General features: G+C 43.0%; 1 protein-coding gene across 1 annotated transcript in view; it reads right to left on the bottom strand.

The window, feature by feature from the left end:
- The window catches only part of DDX52 (DExD-box helicase 52), a 376512-nt gene that overhangs the window by 74668 nt on the left and 275982 nt on the right, over positions 1–25862 (bottom strand). The window contains exon 12 of the mRNA XM_069614668.1: positions 1901–1976. Coding sequence (XP_069470769.1) covers positions 1901–1976 — 76 coding nt within the window. The remainder of the gene's footprint in view (positions 1–1900; positions 1977–25862) is intronic.

Genomic DNA, 25862 nt, shown 5'->3' with positions numbered 1-25862 from the left:
ATGCCTCGAAGAGGCTGAGGAGTGGCGAGACCGACTCCTAGAAGAAGACCGACGAGACTTCCGACGATGACGCGGAGAGTCACCCCTCGAATCATCCGTCGAAAGCCCCGCCGACTTCGACTTCCGGGGCTTGGACACCCGACCTACCGACAATTTCTTCTTACGTTCGCGTAAGGCCTTGGACGTGAGCGACAGGCAGTCGACACAGTCATCCGTGTCGTGGGCCTCCCCGAGGCACCAGAGGCAGGCGTCGTGCGAGTCAGTCACCGACATCTTGGACCCACACACCCCGCACTTCTTGAAGCCCGGACGCGAGGTTGAAGACGAAGCGGAAGACATCGTCGAAGGTAATATTCACAAACGAACAGGTTCGAAGAACCAGAAAGAACAGAACTCCAAAGAGTCGAGGCTAGAACCGAGAAACACGAAGCAACACGTTCGCGGAAAAAACGGAACTGAGGCTACTGGCGTCGTGCGTCCTACTTATCACATCGGATGACGTCGGACGTCGGAGGAGGTCCTCGACGGCGGCGCATCGACGTCATCGACGCAGGACGCAGACGCCGAAAAAGTTTCCGAAGCAGCACAGCTGTGGTGATTACTGTCATAGATATGGAATACGTCGGAGGACCCAATCCCCTCGAAGGTCGAGTGAGAGCAAGAGGAATGCCAGTGAAATTAGTGTATGAGAGGGAGCCACACTGATGAGGCATTTTGCTTTTTGACCATCACCTGCAGGTAGCCTTAGATAGTAGGGATGAGTAGCTGTATGGAAAACCTGGGGTTTAGGGATTCCTGGGTTATGGTAGAGGGAACCCATCGGGGGGTTGAGAGAGAAGCCCATTAGTGTGCTCTATCTGCACCCTTGCCAGAATAAAAAAATGTTTGTTTCATTTTAAAAATAAAAACCCTTAAACCATCTTTTCAAGAATGGGATTTATTGAAGCCATCTGTGACACCATGTTTCCAACAGACGCATGCTTCACTTCACTAACATTTTTTGGCAAACCCTGCACAAACTTACAATGCATTAATTAAAAGGGTAAAATGGGGAGTGCCTTCAAAATAGAGAAACAAGGGTGCAAAGACAAGGTGGGAGATATTGATGTGGGAATGGGAAGCGAGAGGAGGGCGTGGGGGGACAGGCATAAAGAGAGTGACAATCTCCATTGTTCCCAGGATAGAAGGCAACAAAATAAGACAACCTCCTTAAGAAAAAAGGACATTGATAAGGTTGCATCCAGACAAAAACGCAAAGTGAAATCAAGGAGCGCAGAGTAGTACATGGAGAGAAGGACACCCAGGATTATGAAGTTCCACAGAGGAACAGTAGGCCGGCGGAAAGAGGACAGTCCAGAGATCAGTGAAGTTTATGATGGATCCCACATATCAGGATTCTGCATAGCAAAAATGAACACTGATCCAATATCTGGTACTGTGACGTGGCCCATGATCAGATTGTCGAAAGGATCTCATTGTGTCAGAGTGTGTATAGGAGGGTAAACAGGCTGGTGAAGTGTGCGTGGTGGGTCAAGTTGATAAATTATAGAGGAGACATCTGTACCCGATACCCCCTGCCCAACAACATATTCTGTGCATGGTACTCGGATTCCCCCCGCAAGCAGGAAAAGCTAGGCAGGAGAGCGCTAGGCACATCCATGCTTGTGTTGTCTGTGTGCGACTTCTTCACTCCTAAGAAAACGACCAGAAGCCATACTCTGCTCTTTGCCAACTGTACACTGAAAAGCAGCAGGTCCCAATATGCTGTATTTTCAGTGCTTTAAAATAAGTGTAATTTCTCAAGTGCTGCACTTAGTGCTGTGACAACCAGAAGTAAAAAAAAGAAAAAAAAGCTTTCAAAATGTACAACACTCCGCAAATAATTATTTTTCAAATGTACCTGCGTAGAAGCGGTTTGTCGTCTTCAGTGAAGAAACTAACTGCTTTCCCTTTGTGTCCTGCCCTTCCAGTACGACCTGTCATGAAAAGCCTCAATTTAATGTACACAGAAGGAAAAAAAGTGTCCACGATTTCTTTGTTGTGGCAATTACACAAACACCTCTACCCAAAGATGTATACATTGACTCAGCAGACATATGAAGTGTCATATTTTACTTGCAGTTAAGAAAACCTGAACTGAAGGATTTACAAATGGTATACTACAGGAAAAAGCAACTTCGCTTCAATCCCCTCTGCAATGAAAGGCACGATTCCCATCTGCATAGATTATAAAAAGACATCTAATGCTTTGCCAAACTAATAAATGCACACCGTCTCTTCAAAACTCCTATCTGCTGCTTCAATATAAGAAACCGTGTTTAAGAGCCAGTGATACACAAATGTGTCTCCCGAAAAGAGGTCCTCCTGGGAGTGGCTTAGGGATATCTCTCCCTCTCTCCCAATGACGTACTTGAAAGCACCTCGATTCTTCAAAAATAAACCACTGGTGGCAGTGATACAGTAAGTATTTGGTTAAACAAAGTTGTATTTGGATTTATTTATGGATTCTGCCTATAGATGCTAGATTCTGACAGAACAAAGTCCAGTCCTCCTGATCATCAGGATGGGTTGTGCAATAGAGCCAAGTGGATTCCACAAAGGACATAACTATTTATTTCACAATGTTAATTCAGGACACCATTCATTGTTGGGGAAAACTTCACAAGTTTCAGAATAGCAAAAATTCTCCTAAATTTAAAGGGGTTCTGACAGTCTTTCTGGGTCTCTCACTGGTACTACTCTCATATAGGTTTTGCTCCAGTCGATAGCCTGGTGGGTCAGTGGCCTTCCTCACGCTCCACTGGACAGAAAGAGTTGCCAAGATGTCTCAGGAACTCCTGTTGCAGCCTAAGGCTTTTCGTGAACAGGTTCCACAACACCCAGATGTGAGGTGGGCCTGGAGGGGCACTACTTCACTACCGTATCTGAGGGTCTTTAACTCAGAGCCTCAGAGCCCACTCTTGCTCTACTCATTGATTCGATGCCCACTTTTATTTGTATGGGTCTCTTGCTAAACCTAGTCATTAGCCCTTGAACCGAGTGTCATCTAACCTTCTGGACAACCGTCCTGCTCCAATCTCTCTCTCCACTTGCTCACTTCCACTGATCTTACCTTAACCGAATTGAACTCTGCAGTGTTCACCCTCAATGATCACTACCTTTCTTGCTCCTTTAACCACTCCCTTCCATGTCCTAATACATTGATCTACCCAGCTGCAGAGGAAAAGCATGCATCACTGCTTACGCCTCTGGCACAAAGACCAATCCCCTCCCACTTTCGTTGCTGCCTACCAGGACTTCAACTCCCGACAAAGTCATATCCTTTTACACTGTTTCCACTCCCAGCTGACACCCTTGGAAACTATTCAGGATCGTCCTGCTCCTCGTTTCTCATCTTCTCTAATTGCCTCTCCTTCAAACCTTTCTACTTTCCACTGATCTGGTCAAGTTCTACTGTCCTCCTCCATCTACCTGGCCTCTCCACCAACTCTCCCTGCCCAGCCAAATGTAAAGCTCCACTTCTCGCTGCTTTATTAGTTGAAACTCCAATACTCAACTGTTCCATGCATGGTCTTTTATAGAGGTTTCTCTTTTTCTCATTCCATCTCCACGGGCCGCACTTCAGGCAAGAACCTGCAGCAGCATAGTAGTCCTTTGACATATGGGATTGGTTCCTGCATATAGCGTGCTGCAGTCAGGTGTGTCTATGATAATTGTTCCCATCTCATTTGCCCTGCAGATTGAGCCTTTAAACAGTTGGTCTGCTATTTGGACTTCACCAGACCGCTAATACATGGGTGCAGACAGAGTTCCGGGACATAATCTGCCTCTGCACCCTGATTCCCCCAAACGCACACACCTCAAGGTCCAAGCAGGGGAGAGTGTCCCATAAGCCATTCAGTAATGCAAATTAAAATAAAATGCATTAAACAGAGTTTTGGAAAGGGTCTCTATTTTGGGTAAAGAGGGATACATGTAAATCACATTGATCCACCAGTGTTACTATTCCGTCTGCCCAAATGTCGACATTATGTCTTTAGAATTCAATAAGCACCTGTAAAATTTACAGCAGTGGTAAGGTTTCCCCTACAGCAGGCTTTAATCTCGGGACTAATGGGTGTCCAGTCAAATGGTCGAAAATAAAAGATCGAATGACCATTCGATCGACAGTCAGATGGTCGGAAAAAAAAAGGTTGAATGTTTTATTTATATATTTTTAGTTTTGGTTGGTTAAAAAATATTTTTAATAAAGAAAACAGGGGTTTGGGGGGGGAACCCCCCATAAAAAAAAAAAATAAAATAAAAAAAAAATCGACCATTTTTTTCAACCATTTGACTGTTGATCAAATGGCATTCGATCCTTTGGTTTTCGACCAAATGACTGGTAACCAGGAATAATGTATATACTTCTGAGAAGCCGTAACGATAGTGAAACACGTTTCAGTAGTATTCCTTTTAAATGTATTATGCACAAACAAATCGCTTGTACATTAATTTTGACAAATGTTCCATTTTTAAATTGGAGACCTTTTGATGGGTCAAAAGAATTATACTCCTATGTTCACACAAAACATACTATAACCTGTTAAACCAACTTGTTTGCTAAAACATCTGTAATACTATGCTTCAAACAAAATGCTAACGTATTTTAAAGATTTTCAAATGTACGTCCAAGACCAACATGTGGAGTTCAAAAAAGGAAGACATTTCAACATGTTGTGTATTCATATATAAACATGTTTTAAACCCTAAAATATTTGCCTAATTTTAACATTTACCAACAGCCTAACAGTTTGAAAATGATGAAATACAAAATTTTAAAGCCAGTTTTCAAATGGTACGTTAATTGTTTTGAAAGACAACTTTGTTTCTCTCAATGAAAATCATTTGCATTACCATTTCACTACATGACTTGCAGATGAATTCAATTACTCTTTTCTAGCTACATTCCCGAGCCGACGTTCTTTAATGTTATTTTCTGGCCCCTTATCTTTATATCCGTTGTCAAAGATTGTCATGTATCCTGCTGCCTGCATACTTTTGCCATTGGTAGATCCATTCCGTCCACTGCGCTTGCCACCATCTCTGCGTAGGCCTTAGAAGGGCCACTCATACTATGCCAAATAGGTTTTGTGAAGGCTTTCTTTCCAGTTTCTACAGAGTTTTCAAGTCTGCTTCTCATAAAGAACCCTTTTTCTTACTTTGAATCTTCATTCCCATAGCTTAAGGAAAAATGTCTCCTCAAACTCTCAAAGTTAGATCCTCTGTTTTCCTTCTAGTATTGCAGTCCGGTTGAGGTTAAAGTTCATTAGTTGAACCTTTGAGGTTTAGTCTGACTCTTGCATTTAATTTTCACATTTATGGAAGACTCAACTACTTTTTCCCCATTATAGGTCCTTCTTGAATTCTACATATCTCCCCACTCTTTGCCTAGCTAAAGAATCTGTTGGAGGTATTATAGTCTCTTTATAATCTAGATGCCAGCCCCCCCACAAATAAATGCCCCAATTTCTGTTCATAGGGAATCTGTAATGGTTGCTTTTCTGTGTTTCAATTACCTGTCCAAAGAACACCTAAATAAATGTATCAGTGCGTGGAGGCGGAGCCAAATACCACTACCATAAGTAGCACTCGCATGTTGCCTAGATATTGGGAACTGGATATTGTGACATGCGCAGTACCAGGGAGGTTGCTTATATCGCAAAGAATCCTCGAGACAAGGTATCCATTGAGAAAACCCTATATGCATACACAAAGAAATAACAGTCTTCTGGAAGAAGTCTCGGAAGAAGTGTGAAAATGAATGAGAAAGAAGACTGGTGACGTCATGCAAAATAGAACTGACGCGCCCAGAAGAGATGCCAAAGAATATAGATACTACGGAGAAACTGACGAAGTATCAAAGAAAGCAACACTTTGGGATCGAAATGAAGTTTGCTTGTGCAAAAAAGCACTGAAGAAAACGCAAAGTCATTTTACAATTGTGCAGATGCAATAACGCAAGTAGACAAAGTAATCATAAGGCTGGGTACGTAGTAAATAGACGGCAGGCGATGCGCCAATGTAAATTCATAGGAATGTATAGAATCTGGATGTTCCACAACGCACTTTAGCAAACTTGAACACCGTGAATGGAAAGGGCTTGAAGTGTGGCACAGTTGAATAAAATAGCTAATGGTGAAAGAGAATTCAAGAAAGGCTGGCTGGCCCAGTGTCAAGAGTTGGGACCGCCGTGAGCCCGATTGTCTGTTCGAGAAAATACATCAACGTGAGAAAGAAGCGAACTCCTGTTTGAGGTGTAATGGAAAAACACTAGAAGTGCCAAGAGTTCTTCATTTAATAGTATTTTATGCAACGAAAGAGCACAAAACGTGGTCTACAGTCAAATGGTCAGTTGAAAATAGACTTTGGGATGAGCTACACCGAAACCAGAAGATAAGGCCATGCCTCTACTACCCTTTATTCTCAGACACAGAGAGCTTCTACAAGGCCAAGTTAAAATCCTTAATTGAATGGCAGACTGCAGGAGTGATGATGGATGTGGGCTAATTGGGTGGGGAGGCGCATGCAGGCCGATTTCCCCCCTCCCCTCCCTTGCACCTGCGGTACCAGCTTGTGTGCTGCCAGTGAGTGGAATATTCCAGAAGGGGACAAGCGTGCCAACCAACTGTAGAGGGCCACGTAGCAAAGAGCCCGATAGTTTGAGAAACCAATAGAACGTTGTGTATTAGTATGACACGGAAGATGACTTGCACTTGGGATGGGCTTAGATGTCAACCTGATCTTAGAGCCCCAATCACAACCCCCCGGCTATATGCAACGTATATAGATGTTCCCTCTAAGTCTAACACAATCGAGCTTAGATTTTCTTACTTTTGCCACGTAGTACGTCGTCAGTAGTGACATTTTTAGTATAAGAACTGTGAAATGCATTGAGAGAGCGAACTGTGCAAACGTCCGTTGATGTTCGTTGTACTCCCTGTTTTAGAAAATCAATAAAACAGTACCGTGTTTTGCCAACTTCCTGAGTCGGTCTGATTATTGATGTAGGAGTATGTTCTGCATCCTCACCCAGCTCTAGTATTGCTACCTCGCCTTAAAGGGCCCCAAGACCAAGAGTTCATGTGGTAGCAGAGGATGGTTAAAGATCCGTCGACCAAGTAGGCTTTTAAGGGTCTCGGAATATCGGACGTCCTCTGCCATTTAACTGGAGGACCGCAAGGCTTCTTGTGGATAGCGGTCGACCTAATAAACTCTTGCAAGAATAATAGATATAGGTGGGACGGGTCCCTCTTTCACGAAAATCCTCTCCGGTTTTCCACAAGGAGCTGAACAGACCAAAGGCAACGGGGGCTGGTTGCAAGAGGAGACGATCCCGAGGGTCAGAAGCTGAAAAGCGAACGGCGAGTAGATTGAGAAAGATGGCAAAAAGACTAATGAGTAAAGATTGGAGATTGTGATTATAGAAAGTAAAGAAACGTTGGTCGTTTAAGTATATGACGAGGAACGTCAAGACGAGGAACGTCACAGATAAGCCCAGAGTCCTACGTTCAAGGAACGTTTAGAAGAAGTTATTCCAAACTCGAAAGTAGATAAATAGACGACACAGACAAGGTCTGTGAAAGGAAATAATTTACGCTCCTATCAGAGTATTTTTAGGGGCAAGAGTAGCAGTGAGGAGCGCTGAGAAAAGATATATGTTGGAAACCGGCTAGTCTGTGTTTATGTATTAGAAAAAGACTGAAATGTCGAAGAGCGACAAACGATAGGTTGTGTTAAGATACAGAGAGTACAAATCAATCTATTTAGTCATGGTCGGCGCAGACCAAACATATATACTGGAGTAGAGTGTAAAGTAGAGGCTTGGAGTGGCAACGATTGGAGCACGCTCATTTATTTTTCTGAAATGTATTTTTGTGTAAAATCGACAGTCAATTGAGACTTGTTGCAATGGGAGATGTTACTCCGCTAATGCACCTATGTAAGCCACCGCTAAAACACACCACCTCCAGCCCCCAAGCTTAAGCAATACAAAGCATAATGGGTTAAGGGCACAGCAAATAAAATGTTCATGCCATGGCAACAATGGGAATTGCTGCCAAAAGCAGTTTTGCAACACATGACCACATACTTGCACGCTGCGTACAAGAAAAAGAAATTGGAAAAATATTAGCTAGCTTAGAGCTTTAGAAGATGTACCAGGATGAACGAGAAGACACGCTTTCTGGGGACTGGATGCGTAACCAGTGTAAAGAGAGGGGTGTTGAGCCTTCTGCTCCCCCTACCGCGCCGGAAGTAAATGGCGATAGTACAAAAGATGGATTATATCCATTAAGGAAATTGAAAGCAGCGACAGAGTATAGTAATCAGATACATGAACCACCTGCTTACAGCAGTGACGAGAGCCCTGAAAGGACTCCAGAAAAGGAAGTGATCTCTAAAGTTTTACAGGACAAAGAAAAGTGAGCAGCCAGGTGTGACCCTCGAGATAAAACTGAAAATTAAGCAATGGAAAAGAGAAAAAGACAAGGCCGACGAGATAACACTCATACAGAACGAATGGATGGGTGGACAGATCTTGCTCAAACTTGATGGAAAGAGTATTGAGGAATTAAGGCAAGGAAAAGATCAAGATGAACAGAAAACGAGAGAAACGATTGAAAGATTAGTATGAAAGAGCAGACAACAACGAGAGCAGATGTATCAAGAAGAGCAGCTAAGAAAGAGCAAAACAGCGAAGAACGTATGACCATAGACAGAGCAATTGAACGAGACAGGCTAGAAAAGAAGAGAAGAAGAGGACGAACAGAAATTAAGAAATAAAAGAATGCAAAGATGCAGAGATGTAGAAGTGTGTAGAGCAAATGAAAGAAAAGCAAAAAGACTGAAGAAAAGAGTTAAAGGAGAAGCAAAGAAAAGTTGACGAAGAGGTGGAGCAAAAAAAAAAAAAGGAGACCGAGCATGTGACATTGATCACATTGAGAAAGAGCTGATGGAACCTAGTCCAGTAATATCATGGTGCGACATTGAGGAGTTTCTCCCGTCGCAAGAAGCAATGCCAGGACCGTCTAGGGTAAACCTAGATGGACATTTTGAGATAGGACGCATCGAAGAATCGATAAAGCGCATCAAGAAGCAAAGGAAAAGAAGATTGATCTATAGTTGCCCAGTCACGTGGCAAGGAAGGAAGTCTGTTTAGTCTCGAGCACAGAGCCTTGCCTTTGGACTGGCTGAACAGAGATGAGAAAGATGACAGTCGCACTAGTTGTAGACAAGATATTTCAGACAAAGAAAACTTCAGTGGAGAGAAGAAAACTAATGCATGCAGTGCTGAGGGACATTTTCAGACAGACAAAGTAACATGGCCGTATTTAGACCAACCTATAGACAGGACGCCAGAGCCTATGGCGTACTCCAAGCGACCTAAAAGGCAATCTCATAATGAGAGGGGAGAATAGCCGCCATATGCGAGCAGGCTGAGGTCATTGATAGAAGGCGATCATGAACCATTGTCCGGACTATGGACAGGCAGACTATGGGAGCAGATTGTAATTTTGGAATTTTGCCGTTTCCTTTATGGGAAAAAAGAAGGGGTCAGAACGCAGTATATTCCCCCTGGCACCAGATGGCTAAGGATAATTTAAGATGTAAACTTCCCAGCTTAACGGCGGGTGTAGAGAAATAAATGGATTTATAAGTTAGAGAAAATGACAGGAGGAAACACTCTAGCTATAGGAGACATTAAGAGTCTCCTTGCAGCTATCCTTGGAGAAAGAACTAACATTTGAACGAGAGCAAGATATTCAACTCAGAGCATAGAACACAGCGCATGACGAAGCGCTGTTTAATAATTGTAGGGCGGCAGTTTGGAAAGCGCTTCGAGTACAATATCCCAAAACATCACACATGGGTGTAATCATGGCACGTAAGATGAAAGATAACGAAGATCTGCTTGCTTACATTCAAAGTATTCAAGAATGTTGGACTTTGGAAACTCGAGAGCTGTGGAAAAAATCTATACCAGTATTTTACCACATTTTGTGTCAAAGTTGCCGGAGCAAGTTCAGAGGCAGCTCAAGAAATTAGTAAGCACGGAAGCGGAGCCATGGCCAGAAATACTATTACGCATCATTGGCGATTGTTGCAAGAGAAAAATAAGAATAAGTAGGATGCTAGACAACTTGAGGAAGCTAACAGAAGAAACTGTCGAAGTACGCCATAGAGGGAGCGGTACTGAGTGGAGAAGGAGTAGGAATGCAACAGGCAGCAGGCATGTCACAAGTGAATAATCAACGTCAATCGGATCAAGGGGAGACATGCTGAGAGGTAGGAAAACTCATTTTTGAAAAAGATGTTTTTAGAATAATCAAGGAGGGTTCCAGGATAACCAATGTGAGTTTCAGAATATGCAGAATGATCATCAAAACATGCAAGAAGGAAGACTCCCTCCTGTGTGTTGAACATGTGAAATGACAGGGCACATCACGCAAACATGTGAGAACAAAGAATATGTACAGAATGGGCAATTGACAAGGGGTGGAGGGGGGCAACATCCTCCAGCATATAGTTCACAAAATAGAAATGAGTTCACCCGAAATCAGACGGTGCCTCAGGCGCAAGTGCCACAAATGCAACAGGCTTTACAACCACAGCAAGCACCATTGAATCTGCCACAAGGGCAGTCATGCACGCAGTGTCACTGTCGTGGGAGGAAGTCCTTTTACAGGCATGGGAATAAGCATGCATCCACAATAGGACAGCTCACAGAGTGACTTGATGTGTTCAGTACTATCAGTAACCCCAGATCCTCAAGAGGAGCCAAAAGTCGATGTTGCCATAGGAGGCACATCCTTTTCTTTTTTTAGTAGACACTGGGGGGTACTCGCTCATTTATACGAGAGAAAATGTTTTCATCATCAGGAAAGGCCATGAATGTGCAAGGCTTCTCTGGAGCTACAAGTAGAGTTTCTCTCACTGACAAATTGCCAGTCTATATAGGAGAATGTGACATGTCTGTTCAATTATTGTATTCAAGGCAGACACCAGTTAACATTCTGGGCCGAAATTTTAGGAGAACATTTAATATGTCGATTTCTTTTACTGATGAAGGTATAGAGTGTTCCATGCCAGGAATACATCATTTAAACGCGGGTGAATTAATCATGGCGTTTACAGGGCAAATAGCGCTGCGAGAAATGCCATTGAAGCCATAAGTCTTTAACTATGGTGTGCGCATCTTGTTAACAAGGCTTCCCGGTTTAGTGGGTAAGATTATGAAGATACCAGATGAGTTTCTGTTCAGTCCAGATGTACCTATGAATGAAGAGGGGGGACAGATTATTCCATTAGAATTAGAGGCAGCCTTAGTACGATAGTACGATGGGAATTGGCTATGCTCGAAAGAACCAATGATGAGGGCAGACCCTGAAGAACAGTAATTGCCATTGGAGAAGAGTACAGATTGAATAGTATCACTGATGAGGACATGTTCAGAGACAATCCATCGGAAGATGAAGTAGTGCCCGAAATGAGCATTACTTATTGGATTAGGATAGAGAGACGAGAAATCCCACAGCAAATGATAGTGCGGCATTTTTTGATGAGAACATGAAAAAAGTGCCAACCTCTTTATGGACTACAGGCCGATATGACGTAGGCCTATTGAAGGGGGTGAAAAAAGTTAAGATTAAGCTAAAACCAGGAGCAATTTTGCCTCAGGCAAGGCAATACCCGATGTCCCAAGAGGCCGATGAGGACATTTTTAAGACTATCGGCTATGATGAAACAAGGTATTTTGGTGACGTCAGAGTCACTGTGTAATACTACAGTGAATCCAGTGAAAGAAAGAAAAAAAAAAAACGAAAAGGGTCCTGGCGTTTAATCCAGGACATGAGGCCGATTAACTAGATTGTAGAGGCAGAGTTCCCTCTAGTTCTGAATCCTGTGATGATTCTATGCAGTATACCCCCAGAGGCACGATATTTTACAGTGATTGACTTGAAAAATGCGTTTTTCTCAATCCCGCTGCATAAGGATTCTCAAGATCTTACGTCATTCACGTTTCATCAGACGAAGCTGAAAAGTACACGTTTGCCCAAGGGTACTGCGAGTCACCATCGATCTTTAGTAGGGTCCTGCAGATGGACCGAAGCAATATTGATTTGCCAAGTGTTGCGCTGCAGAGTGTAGATGACATTTTAGTTTGTAACACAACAGAAGAGTGTAGACGTGATTCGATTCAATTGACTATCCTTGTAGACAAAGGATATAAAGTGGACAAGGAGAAATTGTAATATTGTCAGAAAGAGGTTGTACCATAGGCCAGTTAATTTCGCATGTGGAAAGTTACACCTGAAAGGGCTGAGGCAATTATGAAAATGCAAAAAACGCACATGATAAAGCAAATGCAGCAGTTTCTAAGAATGTGCAATTATGTTAGAGCATGGGTATTTGATTATAGTACATACACAAGACCCCTTTTACAGGCTCTGAAGAATGCACAAGTGAATAAGAATAAAATAGAGTGGACTGATGAAATAAGAGGAAGAGTTTGAAAAACTAATAAGAACTATTTGTACAGTTCCAGTTTTAGAAATTTCCAATTATTCTGAGGAGTTCTTCCTGTTCTCGCACACAAATCGAACAGTTATGACAGCGATGCTTAGACAGAGAACCACACTTGGGTACAAACCTCTGGTGTATTATAGTGAGATTCTAGATCCAGTTATGAGAGGACACTTTCCTTGCGAACAATCGCTGGCTGCCGCCGCATTCGCTATTAAGAAATCTACAAGCATAGTAATGGGGTGTTACATTACTTTATTTGTTGAGCATGCATTATTTGATGTTTTGAAGAAACCTAAGGGTACACTGACATCACAGAGGGCTTCCGCATATGAGGTGGTCATATCAAAGTCGGCAATTAAAATAATCGGGTGTAAAATAGTGAACGCGGCCAAGTTCGCAGCCAAACCGTTGGCAGCGAATGAGCAAGTGCATGATTGCTAAAACTATGAAAAATTTGATGAGGAAAACGAGGGTGTAACACTCACCTGATTCCCACGGAGGCGCGGGTCTTGGCAGGAAGGTGTCTGTGACTCGAAAAGTGATGTGCAGGACTCGATTGGCTTCTGGGGTCGAACCTCTTCGCACTGTGTGTCAAACTCGAAGAGTGAGGTTTCTGCAGGTGAAAGAATATGGGGGTTAATGATCTGGATTGTTGAGTGTTCCTCTCTCTCTCTTCCCAGCTTTTCCGTAGAGCCCCCAGGTCAACTTGCTCACCTTAGATAGGTGAATGCTGGACTCTCCATCTGCGTCTGGTGCAGGGTGCCGTTGCCAGTTCCTTCACTGGTGAAACATAGGCCTCTTGAATTCAGAGGATGGTTACCGTCGTTATTTGCACGAGCGGTGAGTTTCTGGACACCTTTTAGTCTTTATAGTCTTTTGGTGCGTGGCACTTTAATATCGAATAAGACTCTGTATAATACTTTTCCCTTTGGTCTTGCAGGACTCTTGAGATGGAAGATGGAGTGAAGCGCCTGGAACTTCGTAAGTAAGGCAAGCGCTCTAATTGTCTTTTTCCTTGCAGCCTTGTTCGTGCTGAAGAGACGCCAGAGTATCCGCAGGCGTTCTATTGCGACGAGCGCGGTGGGCGTAAGTAAATACCTGTCTTTGTCTCCTCTTTTGTCTTTCAGATGTTGGACTGCAGCGCCGGAGTTCGCGGAATGCCAGTAAGTAAGTACAATGCTTTTTGTTTTCACAGGCGGCGATGCAGAATGAAGAAATCCGGAATTCACAGCGTGCCGGTAAGTATGGCAATGCTTTTGTCTTTGCAGGTGGAGATGCGGCGTGAAGAAACGGCCGCAACCGATGGATCAGGTGAGTAAGCACTGCGTATAAAGTTCGCCTTGCTAACGTGTTGTTTCTTGTCTTTGCAGGTGCTGATGTTGATTAGATACAGAAATGGTAAGTAGGATTCTTGCAGGTTCAGGATCGGAAGAAGAAAGGCCAGAGCAGACTCATTGAGCGTTCTGCTGCAGATGCAGAATAACGCGAAGCACGCTTCATCTATCGGGTGTGGTTTAAACAGCCTTGGAGTGATGAGGCGTCTTCTTCCACAGCCCCGCCTAGGTAAGAAAAGAGTTCCAGTTTCCAGACGAGTTGCAGTGCTGTATCCAGGGAGTGGAGCTGCCCCACCCAGGTAATAAAGTAGTTCCTGTTCACAGATGGCTTCTAAGTGGCTGGTAAGTAAGCAGCATGGTCTGCTGCAGGTAAGTCCACCCAAGCATCTTCACACCTATTATGAGCCCAGCGCTTCCAGTGCCGGGACCGATGGTTTTGATGAGCCTGGTGCCACCGGCGCCAGGACAAGGTCCAAAAGGTCCCAGTGGGGACCGGCTGGTGCCTAGGATTAGGGTTAGGGGCCTGCTTCCAAGGACGTTGGGCTGGTCCTGGCTCCTTGGAAGCAGTGATCATGACAGAGGGTGAAAAAGAACAAACAGGGGAGAAGGTTCTCTTTATTGATGAATCTTCAAAAATGTATCAAACTGATGGAGAAAGGCATGAAGTAGTGATGAGTGCCAGACTACCGTCTCATTTTTCGGCACAGGCTGCAGAATTAGTGGTCGCTCATTACAGCACTTGAAAATCAGGAAGAGCAGGAAGTGACAGTGTACAGTGACTGCCTGTGTGACTTCAACCGTACACGCAGAATTAGCACTTTGGAAGTTGGCTGTTGGGTGGAAGTTCCATATATGGTATTGTAGGGAAGTCCAGGACAGACTGGCTGGAGCCTTCCCAATGACTATGTTGTGGGTACGCCTGTGGGGTGGGACCTGGGTGAATGAAGTGTGTGACTAATACGCATTCTGTGTTATGGGTGTCTAGTATCTGGTGTATGACACAATGACTGAGACAGCCCTGCCCGAAACTAGTATGAATGGAGTGTGGAGTGTGCTAAATGGTTGGGTACTTGTCCGAATCCACATTCCGTGTTGCGAGTGTCTGGATGGAGAAGAATGGCCTGAATGCACTCTGAGCTCGATTGACTGCCTGACTGCCCTTCTGAATGATTGGTTGCCTGAGTGTGACCCAGCAGAGTGAATGGGAGATCAACAGTATATCTGGAGGCCTCTCACTGATGGATATCATTCAGAAGCTGAAGTTGATACTTGATGCTTAACCTTGAAGCCCACTGGAAGAAGAACTTCTGCTGTCCTTCGCTAATCTGAAAGCTGCTGTGCCTTCAAGGAACTGATCCAAGAGAAGACCTGGCTAGGAGACCACTTCCTGAGCTAAGGGGACCATCTTGCACAAGCTGATCTTTGCCAAAGCTCCCTGGTAGTCAGACCTACGAAAGGCTGCCGACTAGAGAAGAGGACCGCAGAGGAGAACGAAGGGAAGCACTGGACAGATGTCCACCATCGCCCCCGCCGTCCCCGACCGGAGCCTCAGCACTTTCTTGCTCAAGACATTTGATTCAAGGACTCCCTTGCTCATCACCGTCGACCGCTTTCGTCCTGCCGGAGAAAGTCAAGGCCACTGCCGACCAAGGAGAATCCGGCGGTGGGTTTCCCGCCATCCGAAGACCCCAAGAGACGCTGACGACCCAACGCCCTTGCTAGGCCAAAGTTCTTTATTGACTCTTTGCGTCAACGACCACTCGTCGTCGAGGTGCACCGCACACCTCAGCTTGCAGGACGTTTCCGACCAATCGTCAACGAGAACCGAAGCTGCTGCCGCAACAACAGTGTTCACCCTTTTTCTTCACTGACTCTCTAACCTTGACTCCTGCCTTAAAGGAAGCGTACTCAAGAAGGGCCTGTCGACGACTCACCAAAGAATTCTACGAAATCAGGTACTTTGAGGTTGTAGAACCATTAGAAGGAAACAAGACTATTTTAAGCATAATTGGACTGGGATTGTCGAATACGCTTTATTTACAGGTTGCCCAGGTGGGAGATCCTCGTAACAGTCTCATGGTAGTGGGATAGACTTTTCTACCATTGCTTGATTTCACTTGCATTCTTTCTGTGTCCATCGTTGATTTCTTATAATCTGATTCGTATGCCATTTTTAACTGTTAGCACTTGATGGATTTCAAAGGAATCGATAGTTAAGAGTGGTACCACGTAGACCTTTATATATTTGCCATTATAGTATTTCCAGAATAGTATTTCCAGAGTACAAAGTGTGTTATTGTGATTGTGTATATAACATTAACTTTATTTATATAAAGTCTGTTTTCACTAACATAATGTGTGGACATTGCTTTGTGGGTGCTCTGGGACTACACTGTACTTAAGAACCAGCCTGCATCACCTCCTGAGACCCAAGCCTCGATTGCTTACCACATTTTACCACTATAGAGAATCTTGGCTGGGGTGCTCTGTGCCTCTCCTCTGCCGTATAGAGAGCAGGAGTACAGACGCCCCCCTCCGGTGCACTACACTGGTGGCAGCGGTGGGATGCTTACGGTTTTAAGAATCAGTGTGTAACCTTGCCACTTACAAAATATCTACACTTTGTGAAATTGAGGTTTAGTTGTGTACTAGATCACTACATTACAAGCAATGGAGTCTATTGTAAATGGTAAATTGACTAGGATGAGCTTAGAGGCTTTCCAGAGCATTTGTGTAGCCAGGGAGTTAGACTTTGAGGATAAGTCTAGGGCTGAGCTGATAGCTGCCCTGGTGGACTACAGGCTGATTGTGAAACTCTTGATGAAGGGGGTGATGCAACCCATTTTTTTTAAAAATGTATTTTATTTATTTAAGCATTCAGTTTAAAATACAAACTTTTGCTTGGCTTTATCCCTCCCTTACCTAAGCCAAGTACAACAATTCCATTTGATTCTGTGTGTATTGTTAGTATTTAATTATAGATCTAGTTGTGTCCTATTGTCCATTCATGTTGTGGTCTTGGCTATCCTCTGGGCTTGGGTGGGTGGTCCCTCTTTCTTTTTTTCCCCCTCTTTTTTGAGTCATTTATACGTTCATTGTTATTTGTAGTTTATCTATCATTGTTTGCAAGAAAGTCCCAAGGGCTCTAGTTGTTTTTTGGTTTAATTCTTCGTATAGAGTTTTCCACCATAGATCTGGATTGCGCCCACAGGTGAGCGCCAGGATTCTATCCAGTATCTTTCTTCTTTTAGTTTTTAATTCTTTGCAAAGCATGATTAGGTGTTGGAGTGACTTCTTGTTTGCAAAGTCGACATTTGCCAGCAGTTGTGATATGATATCTCATTAAAATGTGTTTGGTTCTTAAAATGTTCAGTCTAAACCGCATGATAATGTCTCTATATTTTGGGTTCGCAAATTTCTGTAGGTAATTTGGCGTGCATCCCGGCAAGCCAGTTGTGATGAAATTGCGCAGCTTTGACCTTGTGCGTATGGCTTCTGTCTCTGCCCAGTCTATGGATAATAGCAACGTTTTTATTTGTTTAGGATGGCCGCATAGGGCCTCTGGAGATGCTCTGAAAGCTTTGAGGGTTCCCATGCATTTTACTCTCCATGCCCTATGGGCCAATATGCTATTTTCTCATGTTCTGTTTTGAGAACTTTATATTGTAATGGGCATTCAGATAGCTCAATCTTTCTATACATAGCTAGAGCTTTCCAGATTATGTTGACGTGTTGCGAATATAAGCCCAGTTTATCGCTTCCAATGGGCAGCACGCCCATTGGAAGCGATTTTGGTGTTCTTAAAATTCTCCTCCAGAATCTTCCCTCCAGTCTGTCCCATGTTTCGCATGGAATGGCCAAAGCTGTCTCACCAGCGTATACAATTACGGGGACCACTTTTGTATTGTAAAAATCTATGAGTGGTTGTATTGAAAATGTTCCAAATTCTTTCACAACAATTAATGCTTGTGCTATCATTTGGTCCATTTTTAGTTGGAGATGTTCAATCCAAGGTTTATCCCCCTTGCTGCACCGATGATAGCTCCTAGGTATTTTGATGCTTTAGTTATTGGAATTGGGTTGTTTCCGAAACATCATTTTAAAGGTTTCTTTATATTCGCTTGTAGATTTGTGATTAGAATTTTTGTGTTTATTTTATTTTTTTCTTCCACATAGTCCTGAAGTGCATTTAACCTTCGTTGCAGGCCCAATGGAGTAGTATCCAGGAGTATCAAGTCATCTGCATAAAGAAGATGACCTATGGGGTGTCCTCCCATGTATGGCGAGCACAATCTTTCTGGTTCAAATTTGTCTTTCATATCTAGTATGAAGAAGTTACACAACACAGATGCCAGAGGGCACCCTCGTTTCAGCCCTTTTGTAGTACAACTTTCTCGTGTAAGAGTGCCTTTGCTGTCCAGGCGCACTTGTAATGTGGTGTCGGAATGTAATGCTATAATAGCCTCGAATAGATCATTTCGGCATCCCTTTTGTCTAGGTTTTCCCCCATAGGATATTTCAATCGACCCTGTCAAAAAGCAGCAGCCATGTCAATACATGCTAAAAGGTTTTTGATTTTCTTTTAGTGCTTTAATTTTTAATAGGTTAATGATTAACAAATTTAGTCCACAACCTACTCTCTCCATAATGCCGGCTTGCCTTTAATCAATATTTCTACTTTGTTAGCCATTCTTTTAATAATATTCCTGCGTATAGTTTTCCCAGGACATCCAGCAGTGAGATGAGTCGGTAATTTTCCGGTCTTGTTCTGTCACCTCGCTTAAAAATTGGGATTACTGCTTTGTTCCATGATTCTGGTGTTTTACGATGAATGTTGATTCTGGAGAACAGGCCAAGGCAGAAGTCCATAGGTCAGCGGCCTGTTTTAGTGTGATGTTAGTGAGGCCGTCGGGCTTTGTCAATCAGGGTTTTGATTTCCTTTTTATTGAATTCCATGGACCGGGGCTTGTAGTTTTAATGTTTTTTGCGTTTGTTTTGTTCTTGATTTTTTTCAAAGTGGGTCACCCAAAGATTTTCTTGTATGGGGCTCATCAGCGCTGCTCCCTGGGCATTTGTTTTGTTGTTTACCAATTACCAGAAAAAAATTGGCGTTTTTGTTGGTTATATCCATTAATATTGTTTCTAGTCTCTTTGATATAATAGAGCTCTGTGGGATTAGACCCAATTTCGATATGCAGTTAATTCCTTATTTTTGTTGGTTCTCGTGGTTAATGGTTCTCTTTTTAAATCCCGTATGGCTCTTGCTCGTTTTTTCCTTTTTTCAATTTCTGGATCGTACGTATGTAATCTAGATGCTATCGTTTTTGCTTTTCCTGTGTTTGTTTCTCTGAATGGTGTCAGGCACGATTCATATTCCACACCAGTTGCTGGATTCTCATGCCATGTTTTTATGGCCATTGTCAATGCTGGAATGTTTTCTGATGTTATTCGCAGTCTATTTTGTTTCTATTTTATAACATAGTTCTATTTTCGTGTTCTGGATGTACCCGCTCGCCACTTATCAAAATTAGTGGCTTATGTTTGTTTAATTTATTTGTAGAGCGCTCCGGACCCGTGGGTAGAAGGGCGCTTAAGGAATCGGTTACAGGCATAAGATATGCATTTACATTAACAAAGTACATCAATTTACAAAAAAAAAATTGTGTACATAGTACAACAATTTACATATAATGCAGGTATGGTGGTGGCTGTTAGATATTAGAGATGAGGGTAAATGCTACTCTTTGTTCAGTAACCAGCCAATAACAAGTTTCCTAAAGATCGGGAAGGACTCAGTTTTAATTTTGAGTGGTAGGGTGTTCCATAGTTGGGAGGCTAGCACAGTGAAACTAGCGCCTCCTGCTCTTTTTAAGGAAAATGTAAGGCACTAACAGGGTTGAGGAGTTGGATGATCTGGTGGTTCTGGATGTGGATTTTAAAGTGAATTTGTTGGAGAGGTACAGTGGGGCTAGGTTGTTTAAGGCCTTGTAAGTGAGGCAGATAGTTTTGAGGTCAATTTTTTGCTGTATGGAGAGCCATTTACACGCTTTCCTAGTTGTGGAGATGTGCTCACGCCTTGAGATGTTGAGTGCTGCTCGTAGAGCATTGTTCTGGAGAACCTGGAGTTTGTTAGTTACGGATTGGTTGGCGCCTATGTACAGGCTGTTGCAATAGTCTAGTTTGGATTGAATGAGTGCTCGGGGGATAGGAAGGGTCTGCTAGCCCTGATTAGCTTACCCGTATAGGCAGTGGCCGAGGCGGTACAGTTGATTTGTTTGGAGAGGTTGGCGTTGGCATCAAGGTAGAAGCCTAAGGTTTTCACACTTTTAGCGATAGGGATGGTGTTACCATCTATGATGATGTTCTTACAGCTGGGACTGAGTTTAGACAGGTTATTAGGAGAGCCGACCAGCAGAAGCGCCGTCTTCTCATCATTCAGGCAGAGGCCGTGGGTGGCCATCCATGCCTGAATGATGGAGAAGATTTTGTTGATCCGTGTGACGTCCGCGTTGTAGTTGCCTGAGATGGTGAGGAGAATCTGGGTGTCATCTGCATAGTTGGTGTAGGTGACACCCATACGGTCCAGTTTGTCGAATAGAGGCTTCGTAAATATATTGTACAAGGTGGGGGAGACACAGGAGCCTTGTGCGACTCCGCAGGTGAAGGGGATCAGGTCAGCAGCAGCTGTTGTGGAGAAGACTCGCATGGTTCTATTCGCCAGGTAGGATTGTATCCATGCGGAGGCAGAGGAGGAGAAGTGGGCTGCGATGGATAGGTGGTTGCATAGGATTTCGTGGTCGACTAAGTCGAAGGCCGCTGAAAGGTCTAAGAGAAGTAGGATTGCTGCATTGCCTTTGTCTTTGATTTCATCAATCTGGCTTTTTAGGTCAACCAGAGCGGTTTCAGTTCCATGTTGAGGTCTGAAGCCAGATTGACGTATACCTAGCAGTTGGTTAGATTCCAGGTATTCCTGAATCTGGATGTAGGCGACTGTCCAGGATTTTTAACAGAACAGGGACATTGGTGATGGGTCTATAATTAGTTGGTATGGCTGGGTCTAGGGATTGTTTTTTTAGGAGAGGGAGCACCCAATTTTTTTTTAGGTTGTTGGGGACACTCTTGGAAGGGGATCACTCTTGGAGGTTTCCAGAATTCTAAAGTTATTCCTTCAAACGTTATGGTGTCTACAAAAAAATTATTTAAAGTGGCACTTGCGTTATGGGACTCCCAAGTTTTTACTCCTTTCCGGTCACCATTAACTTGCCCGTTCGCCATGTGTAGACCTCTTATTCTGGTCTTGTAAAACCATTTCTTTTGGTTGGAGTTGTTCTGAGGTTGTTCTCCTATTTTTGAGATATTACAACAATCTATATTTAGGTCTCCGTACACGAAAAGCTGTATGTTCTCTAATTCTGCTTGTAAGTCATCAATGTGCTTCATAACATAATCCATAAAGGATTCACCATCCTTCGCTTTGATGTTCCAATAAAGATTAATGAAGGCACGCGACTGTTCTAGTCGTGTTCCATTTCCATATTGCATTACTACTATCTGGATAAGTAGAGAGGGGCAATCAGGCAATCACTCAAACCACTTCCCTGTGTGCTATTTCTTTATAAGGGTGAGGAGGCCTGCTGATGGTCTTCCAGTTGGCCCTTTGTAAGCTTTATTCAAAAGGCATGAGTAGCCGTCTATGATCGTGGTTTCTCGCAACCTGCTCTCTTGAATGCAAATGACATCTGCTTCTAATAGTTAATCTATTTTTTGAAACCAGTGTTTGAAACCCCTGCAGTTCCAGGTAGCCAGGCAAAATCTTCTTGTCGCTATAGGACATTCGGTCTAGTTATTTTCTGTAGTGGCCAAAGCCGCTGCAAGCCAATTCCAGGATTCTACTTTGTCGACTCTTGTTTCTAGTTGACCTGTTTTTTGTCCAGGTTGTGTTAAATTTTCCTGAAAGGTACCTTTTATGATTATTCGAAAGGCATCCGGACCCTTCAGTAGTGTTGGAGAGAATCTGATGGGTAGCTCATTAATTTCCTTGTCAATTTTCTTCCTTCTTATTACGGTTTTTCCCCATGATTTTTCATTTTGTACTCGTGTGAGATGAATCGTTTGATTTTGCCGCAATGTATGGTTTAAGGTCAAAACCTAAAAATCTATGGTCATCTGTTGCTGAAATTAGTTCACAATTGCCTTTGTTGCTATATGTAGACAAACGTCCATTTCGGTTTCTTTGGGAAATTCAACTATTTTGATGTCTCTTGGCTCAACACATAGTGATGGCACACTGCAAAATCTGCATGAGGTTTGATCTGTTCATGATCAGGCCATCATTTGCTTTCAAGACACGATCCAACGAAAGTTTGTGTAAGTTGTTTGTGCCATCCAGGGCATTTTCTCTCGTTTGTGGATGCTTTTGGTATTTTTGTTTTCTTGGAGTTCTGGGTGATCACTGCCTCTCGGTGCATTTCAAATGGAGTAATCTGTCCTGTTTCGAGAAGCCAATCATGGTGTCCAATACTGTGCGCTTTAAGTTAGCTTTCTTTGATTTGGCATCTAGTTCCATTCTTTTTTCTTCCATGGTTTTTAAGTGAGAAGACCTTCAACAACATTAACGAGAGAAGACCGAGAACAAAACCACCACATCTGCTCTTGAAACACAAGTGGACACTCCCACTTATTCAACAGTGAAAGATCCGACTTTGCAAACCATCACATTACATGTTTCCAAGCGACCTGGATTCATCAACAACCAGTATGTGAAGGCTTCACCACATACACGAATCCCGCAATTCGTAGGGAAAAAGGTCGTCCTTCCTCAGGCTTACTTACCCTAATCAAGCAGGGCACCAACTTAGAGATAATTGAATCCAGTAAAAGACTCCTGGGCTCAAATCGCAATACTTCAACAAAGGAGGTAAACTGGGAAGGAAACTTGGGAATACTAAATGCATATTGGAACCCCCACGAAGATCCAAGATGAGACATTTATAGACTCAATATTCACAGCCATTGATGCAGCGCTTCTGAAATATCTGTTAATTCATTTCATCGTATGCAGAGACCTCAACATCCACTTATAAAACCATGAAGGAATCATGTTAGAAGAACACATGTTGGATCATCGTGCACTGAGATGGTCCAAAGAAATGTCAAGCAGAAAAATGGCACGTCTAGACACCCTGGAGCCGAAAACTAACATTTCCACTCCTGCATGGGCCCGTGGTAACACAACGGCAATCATGGACTACATCTATAGTTCAGAAGGCATAAAGGAGCACATGCAACGAAATGTAAACATCGCCTCGCACAACAGCGACCACTTCGTGATAAGAACATGGTCAAATGAGAGTGCTCCCACGGCCAGAATAAATCTACCCGAGATGGAACTTAATACCGAACTGAACTGGTTGAAATTAACGCAACAGCAACTCGAACAACTTCCAGAAACTTTCGACAGAGCACAGATGGACGACCTAGGAAAGGTCAATTATGAATTGATCCTTTGTAAATTCAAGCAACAATCCACTGGCAGGAACTCCCAGAAACAACATCATGCCCACAAATACAATAGTCTAATTGCTGGGGAAAAAAAGAGACCCAAGAAGGAACTTGAAGAAAATAATGAAAGATCCATCTCCAGAGAAATATCTGAGGATGAAATTACTAAAACAAAAACATAAAAACTGGACGAAAACAACTAGAATGTCACTTGACCAGCATGACGCAGAAACCATGCTGAGTGCGATGAAATCCCATAACTCCAGGAACCTATGGAACTTGCTCAATCCCCAATCTCCCTGCAAAGTTACGATAATATCTGACTTCAAGAATCCAAACGGATCTCTTACTTTGAAGAACTGTACAAAGAAAGACCACGTGTGAAAGAAATGGTCGATACCAACTCGAAAGGCAAAATGGACATGCACATGTTGCAATAATAAATGTAATCCAAAAATTGAATGTTTCACGAGCCCCTGGCCTGGATGCTCTTTCAAATGCCATCATCAAAAGAAATCCTCAAATCTGGGCGACATTTTGTGCAAAAATCTTTGAACTTGTAGACCGTACAAACCAAATACCAAGATCATGGCAACTGGCGATACTAATCCCTCTGTGCAAACAGGGATCAACTAAAGAACCAGGAATCTATCGGCCAATTGCCCTTCTTGATCCTCTAGGAAAAATATTTGCCAACATGCTCCTTATCAAACTCAATATTTGGACTAGCACTGCAAAAAGACAAGCCATCAGACAAACTGGCTTTGTAAAACAGGTGGGTACGAACATCAACCTACTTCTCTTGAACCTGGTGAAGTAAGAAGCAATAAAAAGCAAAACGCAAGTCTATGCAGCCTTCGTCGACCTCCATCTTGCATTTGATACGATAAACAGAAACATCTTATGGGATAAACTCTTGAAGTGGGGATGCCCCAGAGAAGTATTAGAGCCAATAAAGCTGCTTTATTCTAACACCAACGTTCAAATGAGAATGTCTAAAGAAGGTCTAGTAAAGCCGATTCAAACATGGCATGGCCTCAAACAGGGGTGCCCCGTGGTCGCAGCTTTTTTCAATCTATTTACATCAGACTTTGAAGAAAACCTATACATAACCAACTATGAATCCCCCAGAATTGAACGCACCCATTCTCTCTTGCATGATGAATGCCGACGATTTTGTGATTCTGGCAAAAACACCTAGAGGTCTACAAATCGCACTGAATAACCTTCAAAAATACATGAATTGTAATCAACTTGAAATAAACGTCAATAAAACCAAAATCATGACATTGACTCAGGAATATGTAAAGACAAAGAACCAACAATCCTTCTCCCTACAAAAACAAAAAAATGCTCAAGTTCAAACCATTAAATATCTCAGAGTATGGATCAATCAATCTCAAGAAGAGAAGAATTGGGCTGAACACCTCAAATCCAAAGCTCACTCATTGGCAAGACAAGAACTCTTCCTCCATAAGAAATTTGGTAAATTCTCTCTTAAGTCACTGATATTCTACAGGCAGAAGGTGGCAGTAATACTGACCTACGGTGGCGAGACCACAATGAATATCGACCCTCAAATCTGGCAAAAATTGGATGGAATATTTTGGAAAAGCGTGTTATCCTACCACCAACAATGCCCATGCAGCGCATCAGATACAAACTGGCTTTGCAATAGCTCCATTCCATCATCACATGGAAGCAATTAGATCTATAAAGAAAATTGAATAAAGATGATGATCACATACCCGCCTTAGACATACTTCGTACAAAACAAGAAACGACCAATGCGACTGCCCTAAAAACGTGGAAAAACAGATATCAAAAGAATCGAAGGAGACATATCCATGGAAATGCTTATCCAGACACCTCAAAAGACCAAAATACAGCTAGCAAGAAACGACTTGACATGGGGGGGCGTGGTATGGCGCCAACCAAGATGGCCGCCTGGATGGTCTGCTCCGTCTCTCGCATCTCTAATCAAGCCATTCTGGGACACTCTGAGGGGTCCGCCCTCTTTGAGGTAAACTTCGGTGTGACTTCCCACTGATGCGCAGGCCGCACCCTACTCGATTCCTTTACTTACAGTGCCACCATCTGCTTTCAAGAAATAGCGAACTGCAGAAGATAATTCTATGCTTTACGCGCACCGCCTTTCTGCTTTTTTCCTTGCAAAGTGCAAAAGAATGCTTTTATAGGATTTACACAGAGGTATATTTTTGCCCAGAACAATGACTTACAAAGAAAGCACAAATCATGGTGAATTCTGCATTTAAAAGTCAGCAGAAGATGTAAATGTAAAGCTGGGTACAAGCGCCACTATCACTACTTGTGGTAATATTACCTCTCATCCACGAACTGTATTTTAAAAAAAATGTTTACATCTCTGCTCATAATATTGCTATTAACCTCACGATATTTGACTTTCATTAGTCAATAAGTATTTTTACTAAAAGTAAG

This window comes from Ambystoma mexicanum, chromosome 9 (assembly GCF_040938575.1).
Source record: "Ambystoma mexicanum isolate Mex_15411 chromosome 9, UKY_AmexF1_1, whole genome shotgun sequence".
NCBI lineage: Eukaryota > Metazoa > Chordata > Amphibia > Caudata > Ambystomatidae > Ambystoma > Ambystoma mexicanum.
This window is presented reverse-complemented; position numbering and strand designations above follow the sequence as displayed.